Consider the following 23623-nt stretch of genomic DNA (forward strand, 5'->3'; position numbering starts at 1 on the left):
ACCCTCACCCTACCCCTGACCCTCACCCCTACCCCTGACCCTCACCCCTACCCCTGACCCTCACCCCTACCCCTGACCCTCACCCTACCCCTGACCCTCACCCCTACCCCTGACCCTCACCCCTACCCCCTGACCCTCACCCTCACCCCTTACCCCTACCCCTGACCCTCAACACTACCCCTGACCCTCAACACTACCCCTCACCCCTGACCCTAACCCCTTCCCCCAACCCTCACCCCTCACCCCTATCCTCTGACCCTCATCCCTACCCCTGACCCTCACCCCTACCCCCAGACCCTCACCCCTAACCCTCGCCCCTGACCCTCACCCCTACCCCGGCCTGCATGATCTTCTCCCAGTTCATATCCACTTCACCAGATGCCAAACCAGTAGAGAAACTGAACAAATAAGCACATGAGCAGAAAACCTTTTTTCTCCTGAAGCCTTGCGACATTTCCATTAAAGAATGTATTTCTATCAATACATTTCCTGTAAGGTAACACCTTAGTCTGTGGTCTCCTCCTGATTCGCGGCGGAGCAGGAAGTGAGTGATATCTTTCCCCCCCCCCCTCCATCCAGGCAAAGAGTTCGAGGGCTACCAGCCACTGTGGTTCCACCAGCGAAGGGACTCCATCACCGGGGAGACCAACTTTGTGTACAAGGGAGGCTACTGGGAGGCCAAGGAGAGGCAGGACTGGAGCATGTGTACCGAGATATTCTAACCTGAGCTCAGCGGACCAGGAGGAGAGCTCCTGGCAGGAGGAGGAGGGCGGCTCCAGACAGCAGGAACCCTCTGTGTCTCTCTTCTTTTTATAAAGCATGAGAATGTGCGTTGCACCGTCTCAGAATACAATTTATTGTACCTACTAATGCACAGTATCAGGCAGTTTGACAGGCCGGTGTTACGAGAAAGGGTCATTCCTTCAGTACCCCCCCCTTAAGGCTTAAGAACACGGTGAAAAGGATGTTGCAGTCGTAAGGAACCAAACAACAAAACATCAGGTGCTCCTCACTGCTACCCACAATGCACTTTGACCCACTGTTCATTTGAAGCAGTCCTCCTGGTCTGCAGCTCTTTCTCTGATGGATGGCCGCCCACACGGACTCAGACGGCATGGCTCAGTGGAGACACACAGGACGTCCCTGATCAGTGTTTAAAGGTTTCCCTAAGGAGGTTAAAAAAAAAAAAGTGTCTTGATATATTTGATTTTGATTTCATTTAGCACAAAGTAGATTATGCTGTGCATAGATTACAAAACTTGAAGCCTTTTACCCTCTTCTCCCTCTGGTGAATGACGTGCTTTAGGTTGGTCTCTGGTCATGTGATGAGGAGATGTGTGAGAAAGCAGTGTCAGTCTTCCTCATTAGCTTCTAATGACCCCTCAGCTCTGTGGATGAACCAGGACCTCAGTCGACCTGCTGGGGGATCGTTCATCTAACGCTCCATGTGTTCAAGTATTGGGACGCATGGGCGAATAGAATCTGGTAATCAGCCACATTCATACTTTAGGTCAGAAGTTACATGGCTTCTATTTCATGTAATAAATCCATGATTGAGTTGCAATGTTTGTACACCAACATTTAGCTGGCCATGTGGTGATCTTCAAAGGGTTTGGCCTAGGGTCTCTAGAAGAGTACAGGTTAGATATCAATAATACAGAGGACTGATCTTTTGGCAGCTGAGGCTCCACATGACCTGGTGGATGATGACGGGACTCTTCAGTTCTCCTGTCCAGCGGTGCTCTCCATCCCAGTAGCATGACCCCCTCCAGCATCCCCTGTCTCCATGATCCTGTAACAGAGCGACTCAACAGGCCACTCGATCACGTCGTGCTATACACTGAGAGACGGGCTATATCTCATACAAGACCAACGGTTATATGACGCTAGAACCGTCAGGGGGGGTTTTAGTTATTAATTAATACGATAATTCAACTTGAATGTTGTCTTCTCCTGCCCTCAGAGGTTTGGTTCCAGTAACATGAGTCTGGTATTATTAGACGGTTCTGTAGTAGAAGTAGCTCATATCAACTTATGTGTTGCATATCGTGCAGCTCTCTGAAGTCTCAAAGCAATAGTGTCCGTCTGCCTCCATGCTCTAAAGCGTCCATCAGGACGGGGCTGAGGGGCACGGTTCAGACGCTTCTGAAGTGAGCAGATCTCTTGACAGACGGGGCCGGTTCCTGCCAGTCGCACCGAGGGCATCACGTTGAACCGATGTGGGACAAAATGATCTGTGATCAGCCCAGTCAACAGTGTTGAGTGTTTTGCCTTTGACTCACTAAAGAAGGGAAACGCTCCCTTGGTCTGACTGTGGACTTCATGTCTAAAGGAGAGCAGTCTAAAAGAGGTGGTCTGTTTTGTAATTACTTCTAGGAAAGTAAGAAACAGGACTGGGTTAGGGTTAAGGGGACTGGGTTAGGGTTAGGGGATTGGATTAGGGTACTGGGTTAGGGGACTGGATTAGGGTACTGGGTTAGGGGACTGGGTTAGGGGGTTGGGTTAGGGGACTGGGTTAGGGGGTTGGGTTAGGGGACTGGGTTAGGGGGTTGGGTTAGGGGACTGGGTTAGGGGGTTGGGTTAGGGGACTGGGTTAGGGTACTGGGTTAGGGGACTGGGTTAGGGGGTTGGGTTAGGGGACTGGGTTAGGGGACTGGGTTAGGGAAGGGGACCTGGGTTAGGGTTAGGGGATTGGGTTAGGGATGGGGACCTGGGTTAGGGGACCTGGGTTAGGGTTAGGGGTTAGGGGACTGGGTTAGGGGACTAGGTCAGGGTAGGTGGACTGGGTTAGGGTTGCGGACTGGGTTAGAGGACTGGGTTAAGGTTAGGGGACTGGGATCGTTGCAGTCACCTGTGTGAATATTTTTGTGATAACAAGAGGATATTGTAAAAAAAGAAGTAATATAACTAATCAGAATATTAAGTTATATGTGTACAGTACCTTTCAAATTAGAATTTTGAATGACTGAGCCTAAGGATTTACTATCATTTTAATTGATCTGAATGTAGCCTAACTAGCTAGCTGTGCATTCTGACCTGTGGCTGCGTACACTGGGCCCTATTCACGGAACAAAATGGTTTATTAATGTAGAATCAACTGGAGCTACCTACCATTTTGCACTGGTTTTAACTTGTTTTAACTCAAAGATCGGAATCTCACAATGGCCCACATTTTCATGATTGCGCAAAAAATGACAAACACAATCTTCATCTCAAAGTGTTACAGCCATGGCATAAGACAACCGAAAGATCATCTCATATCAGATGACAAACATGGATTGTTCTATTATTTCCTCTTCCCTTCTGACTTATTCCCTTCTACCATATTTACCTTCTGGAAAGTCTTGCCCATACAGAGCACGGTCTAAAGTTGATGTCTCTGCCTGATCACGACTTAATCCATTTACAATGACAGAACCAAAACTCTATTAAATTGTTGTAAGCTGTTGCTTATTTGCAACAATAAGAAACACACATTGTGGTTTGTTGGAAAGACCTGTGTCTTTCCAAAAAACGGCGCTGTCTGAGTAAAATTTCAGGTTTACTTTGTGAACAAGTTTATAATTTGAAAAGGATTTGAACGTTACAATAATTTAAAGAAAACGCTGAGTGAACACGGCCCTCAGTGTGTGATGTTAGCTACTATAACAGGGTGTTAAACATTATTTTATACAAAGTTATAAATATATAGATTTTGTTCCATTATCAGTTTACATTTGAAGAGGTGAGGGATTATGGTCATCCTCGTGGAATATCTACTGTGCAACGTTGACTCCTTTCTGCCGTGGATGAGGTTATTTGAGGGGATAACCCAAAAAAAGATTGGTTTCTGTTCATGTTCTTTGGTGCTTCTACAATGCAGTGTTCAGAGTACCAGTTTCATCAATCACTTCATTCTCACAGATGTGTGACTTCTTCTGTACCATTTAGAAATGAATACTGTAACCCCACTTCTGATTCATTATTCAATTTAAAGTAATAATTAAAGTACATTTAATTTAATGTTTGTAATCTCCAACAAAACAACTCATATTTCCATAAGCATATAGACTTTATTAGCTTTGGTTTACAGCTTTAATCATTTCTATCAACTGACTTTGTCCTTACTGTAATTTGCACACACAGGAGAAATATATCACAATAAGGTCTTATTTTTTTCCACAACAGAGGTTTTTACTTTGGCAGATTAACATGGAATTAAGGTTGATGTGTAGTTTGTTGAACATGAGCATCACTAACGATTGAATTAGATATTGAGTTGACATATATGATTTTTATATCTGTGATTTTAAATGGCAAGATCTTTGTTCATTTGTCCAATATATCCTCCACAGCGACCTCTGGTTGGCTGTTGACGAGCTGCCGGTGAATGCCTGCATACTCTCTTTAAGCTGAAGCAATAATTGCGATGTCGGGATGTGGCCGCTGCTGCTTACACTAGTTGACTCTCGTACAGATGGGGAATAATGAAGGAAACCAAGAGGGTTGAATTGTGGACAAGAACGCTCTCCACTGGCTCCCGACAGGGTTTTAACTTGCTTAAGCTTTCACTTCCAATGATTGTTTGTTTTCTATTTTTTTTTCTCTCTCTCTCTCTCTCTCTCTCTCTCTCTCTCTCTCTCTCTCTCTCTCTCTCTCTCTCTCTCTCTCTCTCTCTCTCTCTCTCTCTCTCTCTCTCTCTCTCTCTCTCTCTCTCTCTCTCTCTCTCTCTCTCTCTCATGGGTGCCATTATTCATATATTAATGACCATGCCGATGAGCTGGTTGGGTTCTGGCCTGTGGCCTATACATTTAGTTTTATTCTACGCTACTGGTTCTAATAAAGTAGGCTATAGCTGTATGAGGATAGATATTTTCCATGCCTTGATTTAAAATAAAACCAGCTCTTTCTGACTCTGGATCAGTGGCCTTGGTTTGAGGATGATGAGGAAGGGTTGGACAGCAGGGTCTGATGGTGTGTTTGGGTTTAACTGAAGATAGTTTCATTTATTTTTTATTTTGTTTCAATTGTGCATTTCTTCATTACTTTATAGTCATTTAACATGGTCTTATAAGAAAGAAAGACGCAATGATAAAGAAAAGATAATAAAGTTCTTAGTGTTCACATTGCATGTCTGTCCTGGTTTTTCTTATCTGATTTCTGTGTTGCTTGTATTTGCCTACATTCTTTTCTCAGGGGTAAATCGTTAAACTAGCTTTTGCATTCATCAACAGTATATTCTCACATATAAGCCCACATCATAAAAGTAATTTCAATATGGTAACAGTAAGTTAGTCTGTGGTTTTTGGTTGAGCCTTTGAAATATAGGCTTCGCGAAATCTATCGATTTGGGGCTCGTGCCGAAAACCCACCTCCCCATGGGCCGGCTGGCTGGTCTCCAGGGATCGGCGGTAGTGTTTAGGGTTTAGTGTTTCGGTGTTCCAGTGTTTTATTGTCTGCTGTTTTATTGTCTGCTGTTTGCCGACACTCTCTCCTCCAAGCTGCTTCTCGAGTCACTCCAGAAGCTGACATGACGCTTCAAGTTCACACTTCAACGCGTCGCAGTCCGCTGGAAGTAAGTCAGTAAGTAAGTAAGTAGGCTTCGGTCACTTGACACATCAATATTTCCCGGTTAATACTTAACTATGATGACTTAAATGTTAATAATTTTCGAAACGGAAAGAGACTTTGAAAGTGTGCAGAGACCTTGTCCTCCTCGCTGTCCGCATCTGTTTCTCAAACAAAGCGGTTTGTTATTTCACAACTATTTAACTAACCTTACATATTTAACTAGCCTAACTATTTAACTAATCTTAACTATTTAAAGATGCCTTCAAAAACACCAAAACAAAACATCTAGATTTATTTATTTTTAAAATACGCCTACAGCTGCAGGTCAGTTAGCCTACTCGATATCCATTTTTACCAGGCTACCTACTAAACTACACTCTTATATGGTTTTGTGAGTATACATATGAATATTATGTATATTGCATTATGCCGAGACTGGAGTAAAGTAACTGGGAGACGTTGCGCAGCAGAGAGGAATGCATTGTCTCTTCTACTAGTTAGCCAGGTCCTCAGCTCAGCCATAAACGGTTTTGGTTTCTATGGTTACTGGGCAGCATGAACCCCGCCCTCCCGGGTCTGAAACCGGTCCAATTGTCCTCAGTAGACAGTAGTAGGGCATAGTATCCATGGCTGCTGTGCCTGGAGATGTTTATATTTCTACAGCATGGCGGAGGAGAGCTATACAGGATCAGGGGATGCAGATGATACAGATGAGCTTCTCTATACTGGTCAGGAACTTCTTTCATACATTTCAACATTCTTGATATTGTGCATATTGTCTGGATGCTTGGAGGAGGAGCTAATGTGCTCGTCACTCACAGATGGGGAGGACAACAGAAGCATGTTGGACCTGAATCCTCTTCCGCTGAGACTTGACCCCTGTGACCTGCTGATGGACTCGATAGATGTTCAACTGAGTCGACTTCAGGTCAGTTGGGGAACATAAATCACAGAAGGTGGGTCGATAGTTATCTTAATTTTGTTCATAGATTGAAGGGTTTCGAGTCTTAAGATCTTTTCTGAACAGTTTGGCACGTTTATAATAGTTATATGTTATTTCTGAGCTATTGTACAAAACAACATTCAATTACACAACTTGCATGTACCATGTCATATACAATATATCAGGATTTATTTCACAAACTAAATCACCAAATCGTACTGAAACAAAAAGTAATGCAAAATAATGATATTGTTAGACTCACCAACTGCTGTTGAATGTTTGTGTGAAGGTGCAGAATCAGAAAAACCAGGAGAGTTCAGGAGGTCTCAGTGGCTGTGATGAAGGTATGCCACAAAGTAAAGTGTCTTCAACCCCAAACCGAAAGGAGCCTTGAGTTCCCTTGAGGAAAAAACCGCTCATGTTGTCCCTGTTTGGGGTTGGTTCAGGTTGACCCGCCCCCACCAATAAGAAACATCCGGACAAAAGACAAATACACTGAAGAGGGAAATAGCAGCAACAATTACAGCAAGGAGAAGAGCCTAATGACCTGTGGAATATGCATCAACATGATAAACACATATCAACATATGAACACGTATCAAAAAGGATTAAGGGTGGCAGTAGCTCAGGAGGTCGAGCGGGTTCGCTGGTAACCTGAAGGTTGCTGGTTCGATCCAGTGTCAAGGTGTCCTTGAGCAAGGCACATAACCCTAACTGCTCCCGACGAGCTGGCTGTCGCCTTGCATGGCTGACTCCACAGTTGGTACATGAATGTGTGCGTGAATGGTGAATGTGAGGCAATATTGTAAAGCGCTTTGGGTGGCCAATGGTCAGAAAAGCGCTATATAAATGCAGTCCATTTACATTAACACGTATCAAATGTATTTCCAACCAATACACACGTATCAAAGATGATTAACACGTATCCAACATGATTAACACGTGTCAAACATGATTAACAAGCATAAAACATTCCTAACATGAATTAACATGATCAATACGTATCAAACATGATCAATACGTATCAAACATGATCAACACGTATCAAACATGTATTGCGCGTATCAAACATGATTAACACTTCTAAAATATGATTACCACGTATCAAACATGATTACCACGTATCAAACATGATTAACACGTATCAAACATGATTAACACGTTGGTTCACCTGTGAAGCTCCTTTCAGCCGGCGGCGCTCAGGGAGCAGAGACACCGGCCTTGGAACACCAACCACCAGCCCCCCGATATCCTGTCTGCAGCCTGGGCCCCGCGAGGCCAAGGGACCGGCCCCAGGTAACTAACCTACCAACCGTGAATAGCACATTAAACCAGATTCCTTTATAATAACCCAGTGGGAAGAGCCAAAGGTAGCCAAATACCACATAAAAGGCTTTAGCTTTAGCTTCTATAGGTGCACTCGGTACCGTAATGTCATCCAAACACAGTCAATACACTAATCCCCTCAAATAAATATCCCCCCCCCCCCCCCGGACCTAAAGGAAAGACGAGGCCGGACGTCTCTCAGGGAGCCCCCCCATGCCCCCTCCAGAGGGGAGCGCAGCCTGGACGGGCCTGTAGGAGCAGGGAGCAGGAGGAGGCTGAGGAAGGGGCGGAGTCCCGCAGAGAGCAGTGCCTTTGGAGGCTGGGCCGCCTGCTAGGGGACCCCTTTGTTGCTGCAGGAGTAGGAAGGACTCCTACTCCTCCTCCTCTACAGCCGGACAGCCTCTGCACCGAGGACCTCCTCCGTTGCTCCGCAGAGGAGAGGGTGGGCCTCCAGGGGAAGGAGGAGGAGGGGGACGGAGAGAGTGTGGAGGGGGAGGAGGGCTGGTGGGCAGGAGGCCCCTCCCAGGGGGTCCGGGAGCAGGGAGACGTGGTGGACGTGACTCGGGGCGGACCAACAGGGTTCCTCGTGGAGGGCGGTAGGGGTGCTCGTGTTCTTCGTCATCCTCCTCTTCCTCAGCCACCCCAGACCCACGGCCGGGACAACATGTCGAGTTCTGAGGAACGCCACTCTTGTGATGTTCATCGGACGGAAGAAAGACAAGGAAGCGGGGAAACTAAAGCCGGGCAGAGACAGCGAGGTTCCCAGAAGACCTGCGATTACATCAGCAGCCGGCCCGGACTGTCGACTCCAGACACCCAGGGTAGGATAGCCCTTCAGCAGCAGATGGAGGCTAACCTCTGGCCTCTGTCCTCCAGACCAGGGTAGGATAGCCAGTTGTCTCAACAGCATATGTAGGCTGCTTGTTTTAAAGACCTGTACTATCTCATCAGTCCATTGTGTGTACCATAATCCCCAGGGCTCTGTCTCTCTCTGGCTCTTTTGAGGAAAACATTTGCAATAATAGAGTAATTTCAGTATTTCAAAATGGGTTAAATATAGGTTGCTAACCGTTAGCAAGTAATGTTTTGAACCAACTCATGTGTGAGGTATGATGGATCAATGAAACAGGGACCTCTGTTCCTCCAGCCCCGGTTCCACCATGCAGCCACAAGGCCGCCCACCCTGAGAGCAGAGGACGGCGGAACAAGGGGCCTTGTCCTGAGCCCAGAGGTCTGGCAGGTAACTGATCTGCTACGGTGCTAAGCCATCACACTTTCCTGTTCCCTGTTCTTCCTGAACGCTAGTTTGCTTCTTCCTCATGAGGTGGAGCGATGTGGGGGTCTGACTCCGTCTGCCCTCCGCCATTCCCTCAGACCCTCTGCAGCAGGACAGGTAGGACCACCTGAGCCCGGAGCAGAAAGGATGAACCTCCATACCTTTAAAACCTTTAATCGATTACTCCAGGAATGCCACTTTTATAAAAGTCAAGTTGTAGGTCAAATGTACGAGAGATACTAAATGCCTATGGAGTAAAAGCCATCAACGACTCTGCCCGGGGGATCTTCAATACAATTCAACCTTGGTCGACAAATAATATGAGAGGAAATGTCCTAATATGGTCGTGGCCGGCCTAAAAAGGTTTTCCACTTGACCAAGTATCAGTCAAGTGGAAAACCAATTTGTTTTATTAGTATCATAACTAATGCCAAATATCTCTCTGACCTGACGACATGCCATGCTTTTGAATAAATGTTGTTCTGTTTGTAGCTGTTCATGTTAAATATTGTGTCAACATCACTGTGTTGCCAATAGCCAGTGAGCCAAGCTCTTTGTACTCGTACTTAGTACTAACTCTGGCCCTGAGAGGCCGCTACTGTGCAAGGTTACAGAGTATATCTGTCCCTGGATCCCCATCATTTTAGCTTGGACCTCAATACACATTACTTTTTATATCTGATGTAATTACAAGTAGAAGGAGATAGAAGATGAGTGGATATCATTGCTTTGATCCCTCAGGATGGCCGTCGTTCATGCCATCCATTCAGAACACGGAGGGCTACTGCAGCGACCGGAGTGATGACCACACACCCACACCAGGTATGTGTAGATAACATGTAGATAACATACACCTTACTCAACAGACCTTGTGTCTACTAAACCACAAGCTGTTAATACCTCGAGACTATGAGAGGGCCTCGTGACCCGGCAGACATTTGGTAATTTCCGAGACACGGTTGAACATGATAACAAAGGCTTGGCTAATCACTACTCAATCATCAGAACATGTCCGGGGTCAACCGGCTTGGAGAGTCGGAAACCATTCCTCCTCTGTTCCACACTAAAGAGCTCCCTCTCCATCACACATTTTCCATCATTTACTCCCAAACTCTTCAGCTCCCGGAAAAGGAGGTGACGGAGGTTCAGCTTTCCGCCGAGCAAGGCAGACTAGGAGAGCCACCCCCAGGTAATCCTAGACCTGGTCTCTGTGGGTCATCAGTCTATCAGGACTACGTGACGTCCTGGTCTTCACGACGGTCACCATGTTGAATTAGGCTTTTACTGCATCAGGCTTGGCTAATCCGCCTTGGAGTTGGACTGGGTAGGTGTGTAGTCGGACCCCTGCATCACACACACACATCTCTGTCCATATATCCTGCCATGTCCCAGGTACGGGCAGTCTACAGATGGGGATGAGGGTGATGAGGACACAGACGAAGGGCACTGCAGCCGCAGGAGTAAGACCCAGCTTAAGATGACCCTAGAAGTCCAGTTGGAGAAGATGAAATGCGATGGGTCCAGGATGGAGGATGTTCTCAGGACTCTCCGCCATGTGAGAACCCCCCAGTCCATCTCTATCAGAACTGTAGATTCTGACTACAGTAAAGAACTCATGTTTACTTTGTGCTCTAGAAGTGTGAAACAGAGGAGGGGAAACTGGAGCTGAGAAGAGAAGCGCTGCGTGAGTCAGAGTCTTCCATCTCTGACGCTCAGCAGAAAACAAAGGTACAGATCCGAACACAGCACGATCTCCTGTGGTGGGAACAGTAACTCTGACGGAATAGTACATTCAGAATCCCTCCTGTGGAGTTCATGGCAGTGTTGTCCTATCCCAGCATGCTTTGCAGGAGCTGGCCCAGATTTGTACCGAGACAGCACAGATGGAGTTGGAGGGACAGAAACTGGACACCCGTCTGAGGGAAAGAAAGCCCAGGTACACAGCAACACACAGGAGAACTGCTCTTATGCAACAACCCGCAGGAAAACTGTTCTTATGCAACAACACACGAGGAGAACTGTCCTCATGATGTTCTCAGATGTAGGAACTCCCCGGGGTTAAACCGGCGACTGTGAGGTGAGGTGTAAGTGGAAGAGATTTTTATCTAAATAACTGGTTAGTTTGGACCTTTTATTTGATCATCATCTTTTCTCTATGGCTGTCTTATTTGGTGCTGATTTGATATTTGTTTGTGATAGTTATTATTTGATGAATAGAAAGACTGAAGTGAAGATGAGTTGTGATGAAATGTCTTCCTGAGTAAAGGTGGGATGTGTGGTAGTCTTCAGCTGTGTGGCCTGAGGAGCGAGTCCTGTCTCCAGCCAATCGGGGACATGGAGGAGGAGCCTGGAAATCTGCGCAGAATGACCCAAGATGGCTGCCACGCAGAGACGGTATCATGCTGCCCCTTTCCCTCGTGTCCTACTGACAGTCAGGCCGTCTTTTATAGTGTTCTTTAATGTTGTATTGTCAATCTAAATACTATATTATTGGTCATTCTGTGTGTCTATCTATATCTCCCTGATCTTCTCACTTTTTTGAGACCAAACATTGAATCAAAATCTAAATTAAATACATGAACTGAGAAAATGTGATTGTGCGTTGGTGCTTTAGAAAGCGCCGGGTTTGGTGGTGTCCATCTTGGAGAGGCTGGAGACGGAGCGGCAGCTGGACTCCACCAAAACCCAACTGTTTGCAGAGAAGCGACGCTCTCGGGACAAGCTGGACTCCATGCAGGAGGTAACAGCATGAACTACACTACATGTATGTAGCGCTCTGTGAGGTTCACTAGCTCATCATTAACACTTTCACACCTTTGAATGTGTCTCTAGAGGGTGTTGTATCTGGATCATGAGGGTCATAATGTGTGTCTTTTATTTAACGTCTATCTGGCTGATTATGGTTCGTGTATCTGATGGTTCTAAAGTGTATCTGATGGTTCTAACGTGTCTCCGGTGCTGATGGTCCTGATGATGGTTCTAACGATGGTTCTATTGATGGTTCTAACATGTCTCTGGGTGATGACGGGTTGCATGCTCATGGTTGTGTTCAGCGGTTGGATGAGGCTGAGGAAGAGCTCCAGAGGGCCAGAGAGGAGCAGGGCCTGCTGAGGTCCAGGATTGAGGCTCTAGAGGAGGAACAGAGGCAGAAACAGGAGCTTGTGGTGGTAGGAACTTAATCAAAGTGTACTGTGTGTGTGTTAGGAGCTCGGGTACAGATTGCTGAACAATGTTAATTTGCTGCTTTTTCTTTTAAAATAAACATCCCATAATAACCTGACCTCCCTTCTCTCCCTCACGCACTCACTCACTCACTCCCCAAGGCTCTGCAGCGGGGGTCCGGGGGGCTGCGGGGCCAGCTGGTTGAGTGTAAGGAGAGGCTGGGCTCCCTGGAGAAGATTGTATCCCAAAAGGACCTTCAGATAATTTGCGCCCAGGAAGTGCAGGAGACTCTGCGTGCTGCCAGAAACAGCCTACAGGGGGAGCTCCAAACAATGACACTCCAGCACTGCAAGGTATATCACAAGCCGGATGCAGGTAGAAATCTGGTGGAGTTGTTGCACATAATACAATTCTAATCAAATAAGTGGAAGGTGGATCGATGGACCAATGGAAAAAAAAAAACTATGAATGAACAGATTGGTATTGAAACTGGAGTCATAGTTAGAGACGGAAATAATAGTGATATTGAGAATGTCAATAATATTGATACTCTGAAGGGTGACTCCACGCTGCCTCTGTTATTCTCTCCAGGTAGGCAAGATGGTGGCAGAAGAGAAAGACCTCGCTTTGAGGGAACAGGCTGAGGTGTTCACACGGCAGCTGGAGTCTGCTCAAACCTCCCTGAAGGTGTCTTTGTTTTCTTCTCTTTTGTCCACTTTTGAAACAGTATAATAAGAATGAGCTACAATCCTTATGTCATATGGAAGAAATGGTGACGATTGGCAGACTCCCTGTTGTTTCCATTTGGACCAGACTGTGGGAGTCCCTTAACCTGAGGCCTGTTGTGTCCTAGCTGAGCGAGGGCGTGGCCAGGGGGCTGAGGGGGGCTCTGCACCAGCAGGAAGAGACTGGGAAGAAACGGGAAGAGCAGATGCATGATGAAGCAAAAGAAAAGGCTAGTATATTAATTTAGAATCCATCCATGCATCTTTCCGTTCATCTATTCCTCTCATGGTGGGGATACTCGTTGTACCATCATCCAGGTACAACAGACTCTCTTCCTGACGTGCATGTGTGTGTGAACCCTCAGGTCCGGAAGGCTTCAGAGGTGGAGAAGGAGAACATGGCTGCCCTGCAGCAGCTGCAGGAGAGGAACCAGGAAGCGCTGGAGGGAGCTAGGCGTAACCTTGAGGAGGAGAGGAAGAACTCTCAGGCTCTTCAGAAACGCGCGGCCGAGCTGCAGACTGTAAGTCGGGTCTCCATCAGGTCCTCAGCAATGATGTTTCCATGGAACCGAATGTAGTTGTTTTTCTCACCATTGATATTAAATAAATGGTTGGTTCCTCTTGTTGGTTTTGTAGAAGGTAGAGGAGCTGGAGGGAGCGTGCTGTTTTCAGAAGAGAGAGCAGGACGCGGCGCTAGCCATGCTACACAGCTCGCTAACGGAGGAGCGCCGTGCCGAGCTAAAGCGACAACGCAGACACATGGAGCAGGTGCAGAACACCATCCACACACCCTCTACAGGGCTGTTAGTGAGTTTGGCCACAGTGCAAAGATAAGGAGCCAGGAATATAATGATCATGTGTATAACGTATTCAACGTACATTCATGGCACCTGACGTTAGAGATGGAACAAAAGAATGGCATTTTTTTCCCCATAGAACCATGAGGTGGTTTCTAAGGTAAAAATTGTTTACGAATCAAGATTTATATTTGAATCAACGTTCTGAGGCGATGCTGTGTGGTTACAACAACACATGACAGCTCCACTCCCGACCTGCTTGAACTGAGGTGAATTGATGAGTTGTGCTGCCAGGAGCTTGCCGTGAGGCTGCGAAGGCTGGAGGAGACAGGCCAGCTGGCGCAGAGGGAGGCAGAGCGGCTGCGCCGGGAGATGGGTGAGAGGGAGGAGAGCCACCAGAGGACCACAGCCATGCTGGAGCAGCAGCTGAGACAGGTCACCCAGGGGCTGGTGGCCGAGGGCCAGCAGCTCTGCCTCCTGGTGGACCAGGGAGGATCCAGAGGAGAGCCCACGCAGCTCCCTCAGAGGTGCCTCCTCTGCCCCTAAGTCCATATATCGATGTTGTATTTTATGTTGCACTTAGGCCTTTGCCAGTTTCATAGAAATGCATTTATATTATATTGGCATAAACCATTAGCCTGCAAACCATAAGCATGCTAGTCCATTAGAAGGCTTGGGAAACCATACCTGCACATACTGGTACTACGGGTAGTACAGGTTGTACGGATACTTTGTTGGTACTAACGTCATGTCCCCTTTGTGGGGGATAGAAATGTCAGAACCTTTAGATGTCTACACAATTCAACGTTTTTATTAGGTTTATATGCACTGACTTTGTGTCAAACTATTGCTTTATGAACATGTCACTTCTATCTGAACCAAGCTTTGGAGACACCTTATTAAAGGAGGGCTTATCCCGTGACGATGTCAACAAGCTAACGGGACTACATTGCGCTCACATTGGCTTCTGAAAACTCAAACCCTCTGGTGGAAGTGTTTCTGAGGTTGAGGTGTCTTCAGTCCTACTGCAGCCCAGGCCTGCCAGTACCTGCACGATCTGAGGGTGCAGTTACAGAACTTCATCCACCATCTTCACCAGGAGCTGCAGTCTCAGAAACAGAACGCTTCCAGACTGAAGCACGCCCAGGTGTGCTGACTGTAACTGCAGTAGGTCTTACGGTGTGAAATCAGTATATAAGTTACAATGCGAGGGTGTTTATCCAGGAGCAGGAGTTGTGTATCCAGAGGGAGGAGATGGAGATGGAGAAACAGCAGGCCTTGCATTCGCTGAAGGAGCGTCTCATTCAGGTAGGAGAGTATCATTTGGTAGAATATATTCCTCCACATGGAACATGTGTCGGTCAACACGTGTTGTTGTCGGGGCAGGAGCACGTGGAGGAGTTGAGCAGCGTGAGGCGGGGGCCCGGGGCCTCCCTACGAAGGCAACGGCAGGCCACAGACCAGGAGGTGAGGCAGGTCCAGAGCAGCAGGGGCCGGTTGAAGAGCCTGACCGGGTCTGTGGAGGAGCTCCCAGCTGAGGGGGAGAGGTAAGACGCTCCACTGAGGCGCAGAGTCCTGGCGTCCTCCACCAGGTCACATGTTGGCAGATCATTGGCGTTCTTCTCATTTTGCCGTCTTTTACCTTCTACCCCTCGTTCTTTCTTGAAATATTAAGTGTCTTATTTAATTCTGAAATTACTTTGAAAAATAGTTACTTTGAATTAAGTTTTTTCCTACATAATGGCCTTGAATTCAGGAGAAGGATACAAAAAGCTTCTGTACTTGTAATTTTTTAATCTGTTCTGCTTTCAATTTGCCATTTTACAAGTGCAGGGAACAGCTAGTAAACTTGGCAGGTATCCTGGGATCAGCATGCCTATAAATTAATCAAACAGTAACCCACGTTTTATAGTTTCTGCAGTCTAACCTCTGATTGCTGTCACCTGATGGGAGGTGACCAGAGAGGAATTCACTCATATTATTTTAGTGTCATAGCCGTGTTGTAAAACATGACAAAGACATGTTTAAAGTAAAGGGATGGACAATAAATACCTGTAATGTACTTCTTATTTTGGTATTATGGGTAAAAAAGGTAAGATAAGGATGTTCCATGAAGTCCATTGCAATGTCACTATATTTATATCGGTTTCCTTTTATTCCTATAAGTAGATTGAATGGGTAGAGTCTAGAGTCTAGAGTCCTGCTGGCTCCTTAGGTGAGGCAGTCACTTGTTACTGTCCCTGAGTACTGACCTGTTTCATGCTTTGTGGAAGGGCCTCTTCAGAGCCAGTCAAAGCGCTGTCCACACCCCTACAAATATTTCCAAGATTGAGTTTATAAGCTGAATTTGAGATGTATATTTAAAATACTTTTTGACATTTCCCTGACAAGATATTCAGTAGGTGTGAAGTAGATACGTCCCTCTGCGATGTTTTGGTTTATCTCTTTACCTTTTTTATAACAACACTCGGTACACAAAAGGTTCAATATGCTGTGATAGCTTAATGTCAATGTGCTAGCCCGTTATTTGTGCCTAGAAACTAACCTATTCCTGAGTTATAACTGAGCTTCAAAGTCTTTCTCCTCCAGTTTTCCGCTCTGCAAGATGAGCCATTCGGTTCTTTGTGTATTTATCCAGACGGATCGGTAGGAGCCAAGAGAGGAAGCCCAGGAGGCCTGATGGAGCGACGAGCCTGGCGGGCGAGGTGGGACTGAAGCTCTATGAGTCATCCTCGTCTTCCTCTCTACCTCCTGTGTTCACGAGGAGAACGGTAAACTCTTCTCTGGTCCTCGCTTCCTCCCATCAGGCGTCGGGCGACTCTGGGGGACATCGGCTGGTGGCAGACCCCTCCTGCCACGCACCCGGGTCCCCCCCCCGCCCAGCCTCTGACCCCGCCTCCCTGAGGATCCTTCACCACCTCCGGAGCCGGATCCGAGAGCTCCGCGCCGAGGGCCAGAGCGGCCCCTCCCCCGCTCCGCCCAGGCAGGGCAGCGACCTTTTGGGGTCCTACCTAGAGACGGTACGGCCCCCGGTGGAGAGGACTCGGACCGCCTGTCCCTTAGTAAGCTGAGGTCTTACTAGTCTGACATTCAGTTTACTATCCTGTGATGAGACGTTGGTATCTTTTTTTTTGACCTTATTAAAGAAAATGTGTGAAACATTGCAAAAGACATCACATTCATGTTAAATGGACGACTATTAGCCATATTAGGATTTATGAGTTCATAGCGCAGAGGGATGAGCCGCTCATTTGGGGACTGAAAGGTTGCTGGTTCATTTGGAGCAACCATCTTTGAATTCTCTGAGGAAGAGTTGGTTGCGTCGATGTGGGAATGGCTGCATAAGGTGTTCAGATGTAAACCGTCAGCTCAGCAGTACGTTGACTAGGAACCGAATAAAGTCCATCTCCAATACCCATGAGAACAGTCAGCTCATTAAATGGACCCGAAAGGGAAGCTCTCCAATGAGGATCAGTGTGAGCGTACGTACACGCTCACAGATCCTCATTGTGTGTGTGTGTGTTCGTTGAGCACAGGTCCATCCAAGGTGTGCCGTTAACATGGAGCAGCTTCACTACTTAAAGCAGAGCTTTACGAGGCGTTATGGTGACACGTGTCCCGTACTAAGAACAGCTCAGGGTCAGGTTGACCCAGTGCGGGGTGACTGGGTTCTTCCTTCCATACATCAGCACTTTATCGTTTCACTGCCCAGGGTGAACTACGGGTATGAAGCATCAGGCTTCATGCCTGATGCTCCTCATTTTACCTTAAAGGAGAAACCCTGTTTAACTACCAGTGTTGTGGTGATATTTGTATAAGGGGGCAAAATGCAATATTTAATAATAAATAATATAACCGATTTTATTTAAATTGAAACATGTATATAAAGTGACACTCAATGACTGGTTATTACCCTTAACCAGGGTTTATGCCAAATACATAAAAGTATACATTCAAATCATAAAACACTTTCCAAAACGCAATGTCATCAAATCGGTGGAGGCTGGGTGAAAGACGCTCATCAATCCTCAAACGCTAGAACACTTTCACATGACATCTCCAACACACGGCCATGCTCCAGCGAAAGGGGAGAGGAACTACCAACTATGTGGATACGCTCAAAGGCTGATCACAAACAGATTAAGTCAAAGATCGAAAGGATTGAACATCCAAGCTAGTATTTAAGTGTGCTAGGCTGTCTAGGCTTTGGCAAAACGAGTATTTGAATCTGTATCAAAGTGCATCGACTGAGCCCACTAGACTGTGAAACAAAGGAAATCGGTTCCGTGAAGGTTTCTAGAGTTTTGAGACGTCTCTGAAGCGGTTTCATAAGAGCAGACATCAAAGAGCGAAACACGGCCACAAAGTGACCTGCTTCACGGTCGGCTGGACCAGGAACACCAAACTGAGACGCCTTTCAGGGTCACTGCTGGACAGTAAGGAGTTCAGGAGTTCTAAGGGTCGGCTGTGGTTCTGCAGTCTTTCCTGCCCTCGCCCGGCACGGATTCCCGGGGGAGGGTCACAGCTCCATGTCCTCTTCTCCAGAGGGGTCTGCCTCGGGGAAACTGTACGCAGGGCGGTAGGGGGCTGCGGGAGCTGGGCGGACCACGGGAGGGGCGCTGGGGGGACCAGGAGAAGGGCAGGGGGGCGGGGGCTGTCGGCTGGCCGTCTGATTCTTGCGCTGCTGCCTCTGCAGGGAGTCCTTCAGCCTCCGGGACAGTGCGTCGTCCGGCGGGCGCCACAACACCAGCTCCATGCAGGAATGGTTCCTGCATCAGAAGCACTACATTACAGTACCACTGTAAAGAACCTGGGTCTGTTCCTTGGACCCCTACCGGTTCCATCTTGGGAGGGGGACCTCTGCATGGGAAAGCCGTGATTATGGTTCCTAGTCTATTAGCAGATGTTCTAGCTTGTATTATACATAATCACACTTACTAGCCTACAAGTAGTACATCAAATCATTCAAAAATCTCCAACTGTACAATATCACATTGTGAACACTGCCCTGTGTAGAAGACCATGATTTTGTAACAATGTTCAGTGGCGTGGGGTGTGATAGGTGCGCCGTTAAAGGAGGACTTACACAGACTGGGCCACCTTGTGCGGCAGGATGTCACCCATTCCCCGTTGGAGGCCCTGCCTCAAACTCTCTGACATCACCAGCACCGGACGTCTAGGAAACGGCTCCACGTCCAAGTCTTCGTCGTCATCGTCATCCTCCAGCGTTATTCTGAAGAACAAAGCGATCAACGCTTAAAAGTCATGATGAAATAATGCATTTATTCATTATTTTATTAGAGGAGTTGCTTGGTTTGCAACTTATTTGCAAATATGTTGCAAGCCAAGCCAAGCCATAGTTCTCTACCAGGTTCAAGCTGTCTGAGTGTCTGATTGACACACATCAAGTCTACTGAATGCAAGATACTCCTGGCCCCAGCACAGAGGCAGCAGGACACACTCTGAATATCATATCAATATCGTCTGGTTGGTGGAAAGACTAAGGACAGTCAGTAGCACCTCCATCCGGAGCCAAACCAGACGGCGTCGCGCTGCCCACCTGTCCTCGATCTCTCTGAGCCTCCTCTGTGCTGCGTCCACCTCCATACAGGAGCCCTCCGCCTCCAGACGGCCCGGGGCTGGGGGGTTCTGGGGAAAGACCCCCTCCTGGTGGGGAGGAGGGGGACTGGCTGCTGGCGCTGACAGAGAAGGGCAGCTGCTCGCTGGGGTCCAGCCGGAGCAGATATCCGCTGGGCTGGAGCTTTCTGAGAGGGCCGCTCCCTCCTCCACCAACTTCCTCCTCTTTGCCACGTACTCACTGGAAGACAGGAGGTTTAGTTTACTGGCTAAGGATGGTAGTTTGACCATCTCAAAAATCATATAGAACTTCAAGTAACATCTATTCTTGTATCTCATCTCTATCGAGGCAGATCGACCACATTCTCAAACAGAGTAGAGCACACGCACTTATCATCATTTCTCTTCCTGTGCTTCCGGAGACATCGTCTCTCCCAGCTTCTGGACAAAAAACGGGAATGAGTCAACGAATCACAAAACGTATAAAATGTGTTTATTAAGCTAATATGTTGACAGAAATCTGAGAGACGGGTGGCCCCTTCCTGAGAAGCAGAAGCTAGGTATCCTTACCTGTTGGACGGTGGTCCTCTCTGATGACCAGAGGAACTTGGATGACTGAAGTCAAAGATGATCTCAGGAAGGCTGACGAGGCCGGAGAACTGATCCATCGCCGGCAGGACCCCCAGCTCATTGCTCTTTGGACCAGAATGGTGCATGACGACCCGACACGAAGTAAACACTGTAAGATAAGAGAGTCAACATTAATCAGATCAACGTTCGGGCTAGGTTATAAACCTAACATCAACATTAGATCAGGTTGGATGTTCAACACATTTACTATTGACATGGTGTCTGAGTGCGGCTAATGTGGACCATCAGGACAATACGAGGACAGAGCAACAGTCCACCGACCACTACGCACCCGGGCGGCCCAGTGATTCATAAGTCATAACGACGTGTAATGGTATGTTGATATCTATAAACTCCAGATGTAATAGTAGAATATGAGCAACATTAGAAGTCAACACAGACTCACGCTGACCCGCCCCTCAGCGCTCCAGCTCCACATTAACACTCATTAGAAGACATCGACAACCTTTAGAATCAATAGAGGAAATATCGCTACAAGGCGAGAAGATACAAACCTAAACTATGTGAGCGACGTGTAAACACTTTCGCAGTTTACAGAGCTGAGGAAGTCGCCGTAGAAAGTCGTCAAGCTGCTGAAGTTAACGCTGCACCGCAGGGATTTCTGGGAAATGTAGTTCATCTACTGAACAGGGAAGCTGAGCTGCGAGAGGAGGAGGGACGACAGCAGATCTGATCATGCCTTTGGTCATGTGGTCTGCAATGACATAGCTCAATTAAGTGTCATGTCACCAAAAGGCATTTATCTCAAACAACAGTCACGTGACAGCTACACTAAACTGATCTGAGACTTCCCATCCCCAATCGTCTGAGACTTCCCATCCTCACTGCACTGTGGAGTCGTTCTCCCAACCAGGTAAGGCGGAGGGATAGCAGGGCTGATATAACACTGTTACACACGGGACAGCTGTATTCATCACATTTTGTAAATTGTGTCTGAAGCGCTCAGGGATCCGTCCTAATGACACTTTTCTTTTCAGGGTCTCCAACATGCAGGGTTTGGTCGTTCTTACAGGAATATTGGCCTTTGTTTCTTTTAAAACATGCGGTAAGTAATCATGCACTGTCTGTTCTTTGTAGAAAAAAGTTCCTGGTCTAACCATTTGTTGATTCAATTTAGTCTAACCAATATGTTTGTTTTACACCGAATCCCTCAAAAGTACAAAGATAAATGCATGTTTACTGACATCCCCATGCTATTTATTATTCGGATTATTGTTATCATAGTCATCGCTCTTTCCTTGTCCTCTCGGGGCATGTGACTGCTGAGGCAGCGAGTTTCTCTTCTGTTATGCAATGTTCTCTGAATGAGTGATTCACGTGTCTTTTGTACCTTATTATCTATTGGCAACATCGTTACGTTTTGTTTTCAGGGAGCGACTTGGTAACCGAGTCCCTTAACAAGCAGCTGCTGCGGTCTGCTCAGACGGCGCAGGGTTTGCCCATTCCCACTATTTTCCTTGCGTTACGGCTGTCAAGTGACCATAACCACGCCATCGAGACCAACTACCTCAATAGAATAACCACGGATTTGCACAATGATATTCAACGGTAGTCCGGATTCTTCCTTTTAAGGTTGAAGTAGAACTGCAAATGTATGGATTTTGTCAGATCTTGGTATGATTTGCAGTACAGTGGTTGACTGAGAGATGTTCTCCCCATAGCTCTCTCTCGCAAAGGAAGCCGGTAGTGGGGCTGCTGTCTCAGTACACCATGTGTCTGTTGGCCTCCTGCACCGACGCAAACTCGGTCACCTTCACTGTCAACGACCAAAGCAGCGCCTCCTTGATCACTCACCTCAAGAGACAAATGCATAAAGAGAAAGAGAGTATTGAACGTAAGTTCCTGCTGTCTATCAATTATACAAAATACATTTCAACATAAAACAATCATTACACAAGGAAGACCGTTTCTATCCAAAATGTTATTAATTAATTTGTTATTTTCTCTCATTGTTTTGTGCAGACAGTGCGAAGCCTTTAATCAACTACTTCAACTTCTCTGGAGGGATTCTGGCACTGTGCTTGGCCGGTGTCCGGGTCAACGGCCATCTCACCTCTCATCTCATGGCGGCTGTTCAACGCGGCTCCCTTTCTGATGCGGGAGTGGAGGGCTCAACTGGTGAGATCACAGTTCTGACTAGCGTGACGCTAACCAGTAACTACGGCCACTTTACCACGGCACTCTATCCCATCCCTCCCCAGACACACTTGCTATGGCGGGGATGGCCCTCAGCTGTGAGAAGAACGCAGGTTTCTACCCTCACCACGCTGCTGCTCTGGATAGGGCCATCAGTAAGATCAAGGCCAGGCTGGAGACAACTAGACCAGACTTTCATATCGGGAACCAGTACAGCACGCCAATAGCCATCATGGTAACCGCCTCTATTCCTCTTATTAAGTCATGCCTCTATTCACACACACAGTGCCAGTAAAACCAGTGTGTGTGCTGCTTTCTAGGCTCTGGTAGCCATGGGCAGCCAGAAGGATTTGTCTTCCACCCTGTTGAGGTTGAGCGCGGACGCCCAGAGAGGCACGTATCAGAACCCCAGGGCCCTTGCCTCAGCGCTGATCGGCCTGCAGACCAAATCCTACCTGGACCTCAAGAACATCAACTGCCAGAACGAGAAGAGTAAAGGATCCCTGAGTCGACCACATAGTGAATGGAAGCTTGTGTTTTAATGACCTAGCTCGTGTTCTTATTCAATTGCCGCTTGGTTGGATTGTAGATAATCTGGTGCTGGAGCCGGCGGTGGAGTTGGATTTGGTTCCGTTGCCGACCCAAAAGGCGGAAGTGTTTGTGGAGGTGGTGAAATCCGACCAACAGATCCAAACCTACACCGTGCATGTGCCGATGGGGGCCTCGTTACTGTACGCTCTGGAACTGCTCCAGGCGGAGAACACTGCTTTCACGTGAGTCCAGGTCTAGCATGAAGACTGTTGGAATGTTTAGGGTCCACCGCTACAAACCGCCCCTCTTCTGTTGGCTGTAGATTCGAGGTGCAGCCGACCCAGTGGGGGCCCTTCTTGAGCAACGTGAACGGAGAGCATGCCAGGCAGAGCGATCGCAGAGCCTGGCTCCTCCTCTCCGATGGTGTCCCTCTCTCTGAGGGTAAGATAAGTTTTGCGATCGTCTCACAGCTCACCTCACCAACACAATAACTGGTCTAACTTTCCTAACTTGGATGTAATGTGTGCCCTGTTTGTTCCGCTAGGTATCAATGACTTTAAGATCCAGAGGCCTCATGTGATCATCATCAGAAACAATGAGTACTAAGGTCAAACCTGACTACGAAAGCAACAAATTCTTCAAGTTCTGCCATGGAGGGATTTGGATCATTCAAAGTCTACTTCAACAACTTTCAAAGGGATTTCGATTTATTTTTCTGTATGTATCTATGTCTAAAGTGTAATATTTTCATAGCAATATAACAGGAATGAAGAAGATGAACATTATAACTGAAGGCATGTTGAGTCATGCTGCTGCCATTATATGTTGAAAAGCAATGTATGGAAATGTGATTTTAGACTAACTATAAACTTCAAATAAAAAATGCTGGCCAGCCAGTCCCTCTCTTTGTTTACCTGTTTGTCAGAGCCCCTCCCACTCACCTCGCCCC

General features: G+C 47.2%; 5 protein-coding genes across 9 annotated transcripts in view; 4 read left to right on the forward strand and 1 right to left on the reverse strand.

Annotated features, from left to right (window-relative positions):
* The window catches only part of LOC130384407 (oxysterol-binding protein 2-like), a 42938-nt gene extending 40530 nt beyond the window's left edge, over positions 1-2408 (forward strand). For all 3 annotated transcript variants that reach the window (XM_056592563.1, XM_056592565.1, XM_056592564.1), the window contains one exon: positions 580-2408. In XM_056592563.1, the coding sequence (XP_056448538.1) occupies positions 580-722 (143 nt within the window). In that variant the 3' untranslated portion in view covers positions 723-2408. The remainder of the gene's footprint in view (positions 1-579) is intronic.
* A 2775-nt stretch (positions 2409-5183) lies between these two features.
* LOC130384340 (uncharacterized) lies at positions 5184-8379 on the forward strand. The gene is made up of 7 exons (XM_056592465.1): positions 5184-5554; positions 6214-6278; positions 6372-6478; positions 6783-6837; positions 7673-7789; positions 7996-8261; positions 8332-8379. Exons 2-7 carry the CDS (start codon positions 6215-6217, stop codon positions 8377-8379), a joined length of 657 nt encoding a protein of 218 aa, XP_056448440.1. The 5' UTR covers positions 5184-5554; position 6214.
* Positions 8380-8450: 71 nt separating this feature from the next.
* On the forward strand, positions 8451-17262 carry LOC130384554 (trichohyalin-like). Its single transcript, XM_056592789.1, has 22 exons — positions 8451-8640; positions 8967-9059; positions 9837-9917; positions 10215-10284; positions 10488-10650; positions 10731-10823; positions 10934-11031; positions 11378-11489; positions 11710-11835; positions 12149-12262; positions 12419-12610; positions 12849-12944; positions 13111-13212; positions 13348-13503; positions 13619-13750; positions 13919-13939; positions 14074-14306; positions 14800-14926; positions 15004-15087; positions 15166-15326; positions 16418-16484; positions 16587-17262. Exons 1-22 carry the CDS (start codon positions 8484-8486, stop codon positions 16848-16850), a joined length of 2742 nt encoding a protein of 913 aa, XP_056448764.1. The 5' UTR covers positions 8451-8483; the 3' UTR covers positions 16851-17262.
* ccdc117 (coiled-coil domain containing 117) lies at positions 17202-20832 on the reverse strand. 3 transcript variants are annotated; one of them, XM_056592794.1, is made up of 6 exons: positions 20502-20832; positions 19927-20095; positions 19747-19794; positions 19340-19597; positions 18866-19012; positions 17202-18548 (listed from the first exon to the last, which is right to left on the reverse strand). In XM_056592794.1, the coding sequence occupies exons 2-6, from the start codon at positions 20070-20072 to the stop codon at positions 18299-18301; spliced, it is 849 nt and encodes a 282-aa protein (XP_056448769.1). In that variant the 5' UTR covers positions 20073-20095; positions 20502-20832; the 3' UTR covers positions 17202-18298. The 3 variants fall into 3 exon arrangements, with proteins under 3 accessions (XP_056448769.1, XP_056448768.1, XP_056448767.1); XM_056592793.1 differs by having other exon boundaries at positions 19747-19797; positions 20393-20831; XM_056592792.1 differs by having other exon boundaries at positions 17203-18548; positions 19747-19797; positions 20502-20830.
* On the forward strand, positions 20654-23573 carry tcn2 (transcobalamin II). The gene is made up of 10 exons (XM_056592791.1): positions 20654-20860; positions 20985-21052; positions 21378-21555; positions 21669-21841; positions 21970-22125; positions 22209-22378; positions 22464-22635; positions 22733-22916; positions 22997-23115; positions 23219-23573. The coding sequence occupies exons 2-10, from the start codon at positions 20995-20997 to the stop codon at positions 23278-23280; spliced, it is 1272 nt and encodes a 423-aa protein (XP_056448766.1). The 5' UTR covers positions 20654-20860; positions 20985-20994; the 3' UTR covers positions 23281-23573.
* The last annotated feature ends 50 nt before the right edge of the window (positions 23574-23623 follow it).

This window comes from Gadus chalcogrammus, chromosome 6, assembly GCF_026213295.1.
Source record: "Gadus chalcogrammus isolate NIFS_2021 chromosome 6, NIFS_Gcha_1.0, whole genome shotgun sequence".
NCBI lineage: Eukaryota > Metazoa > Chordata > Actinopteri > Gadiformes > Gadidae > Gadus > Gadus chalcogrammus.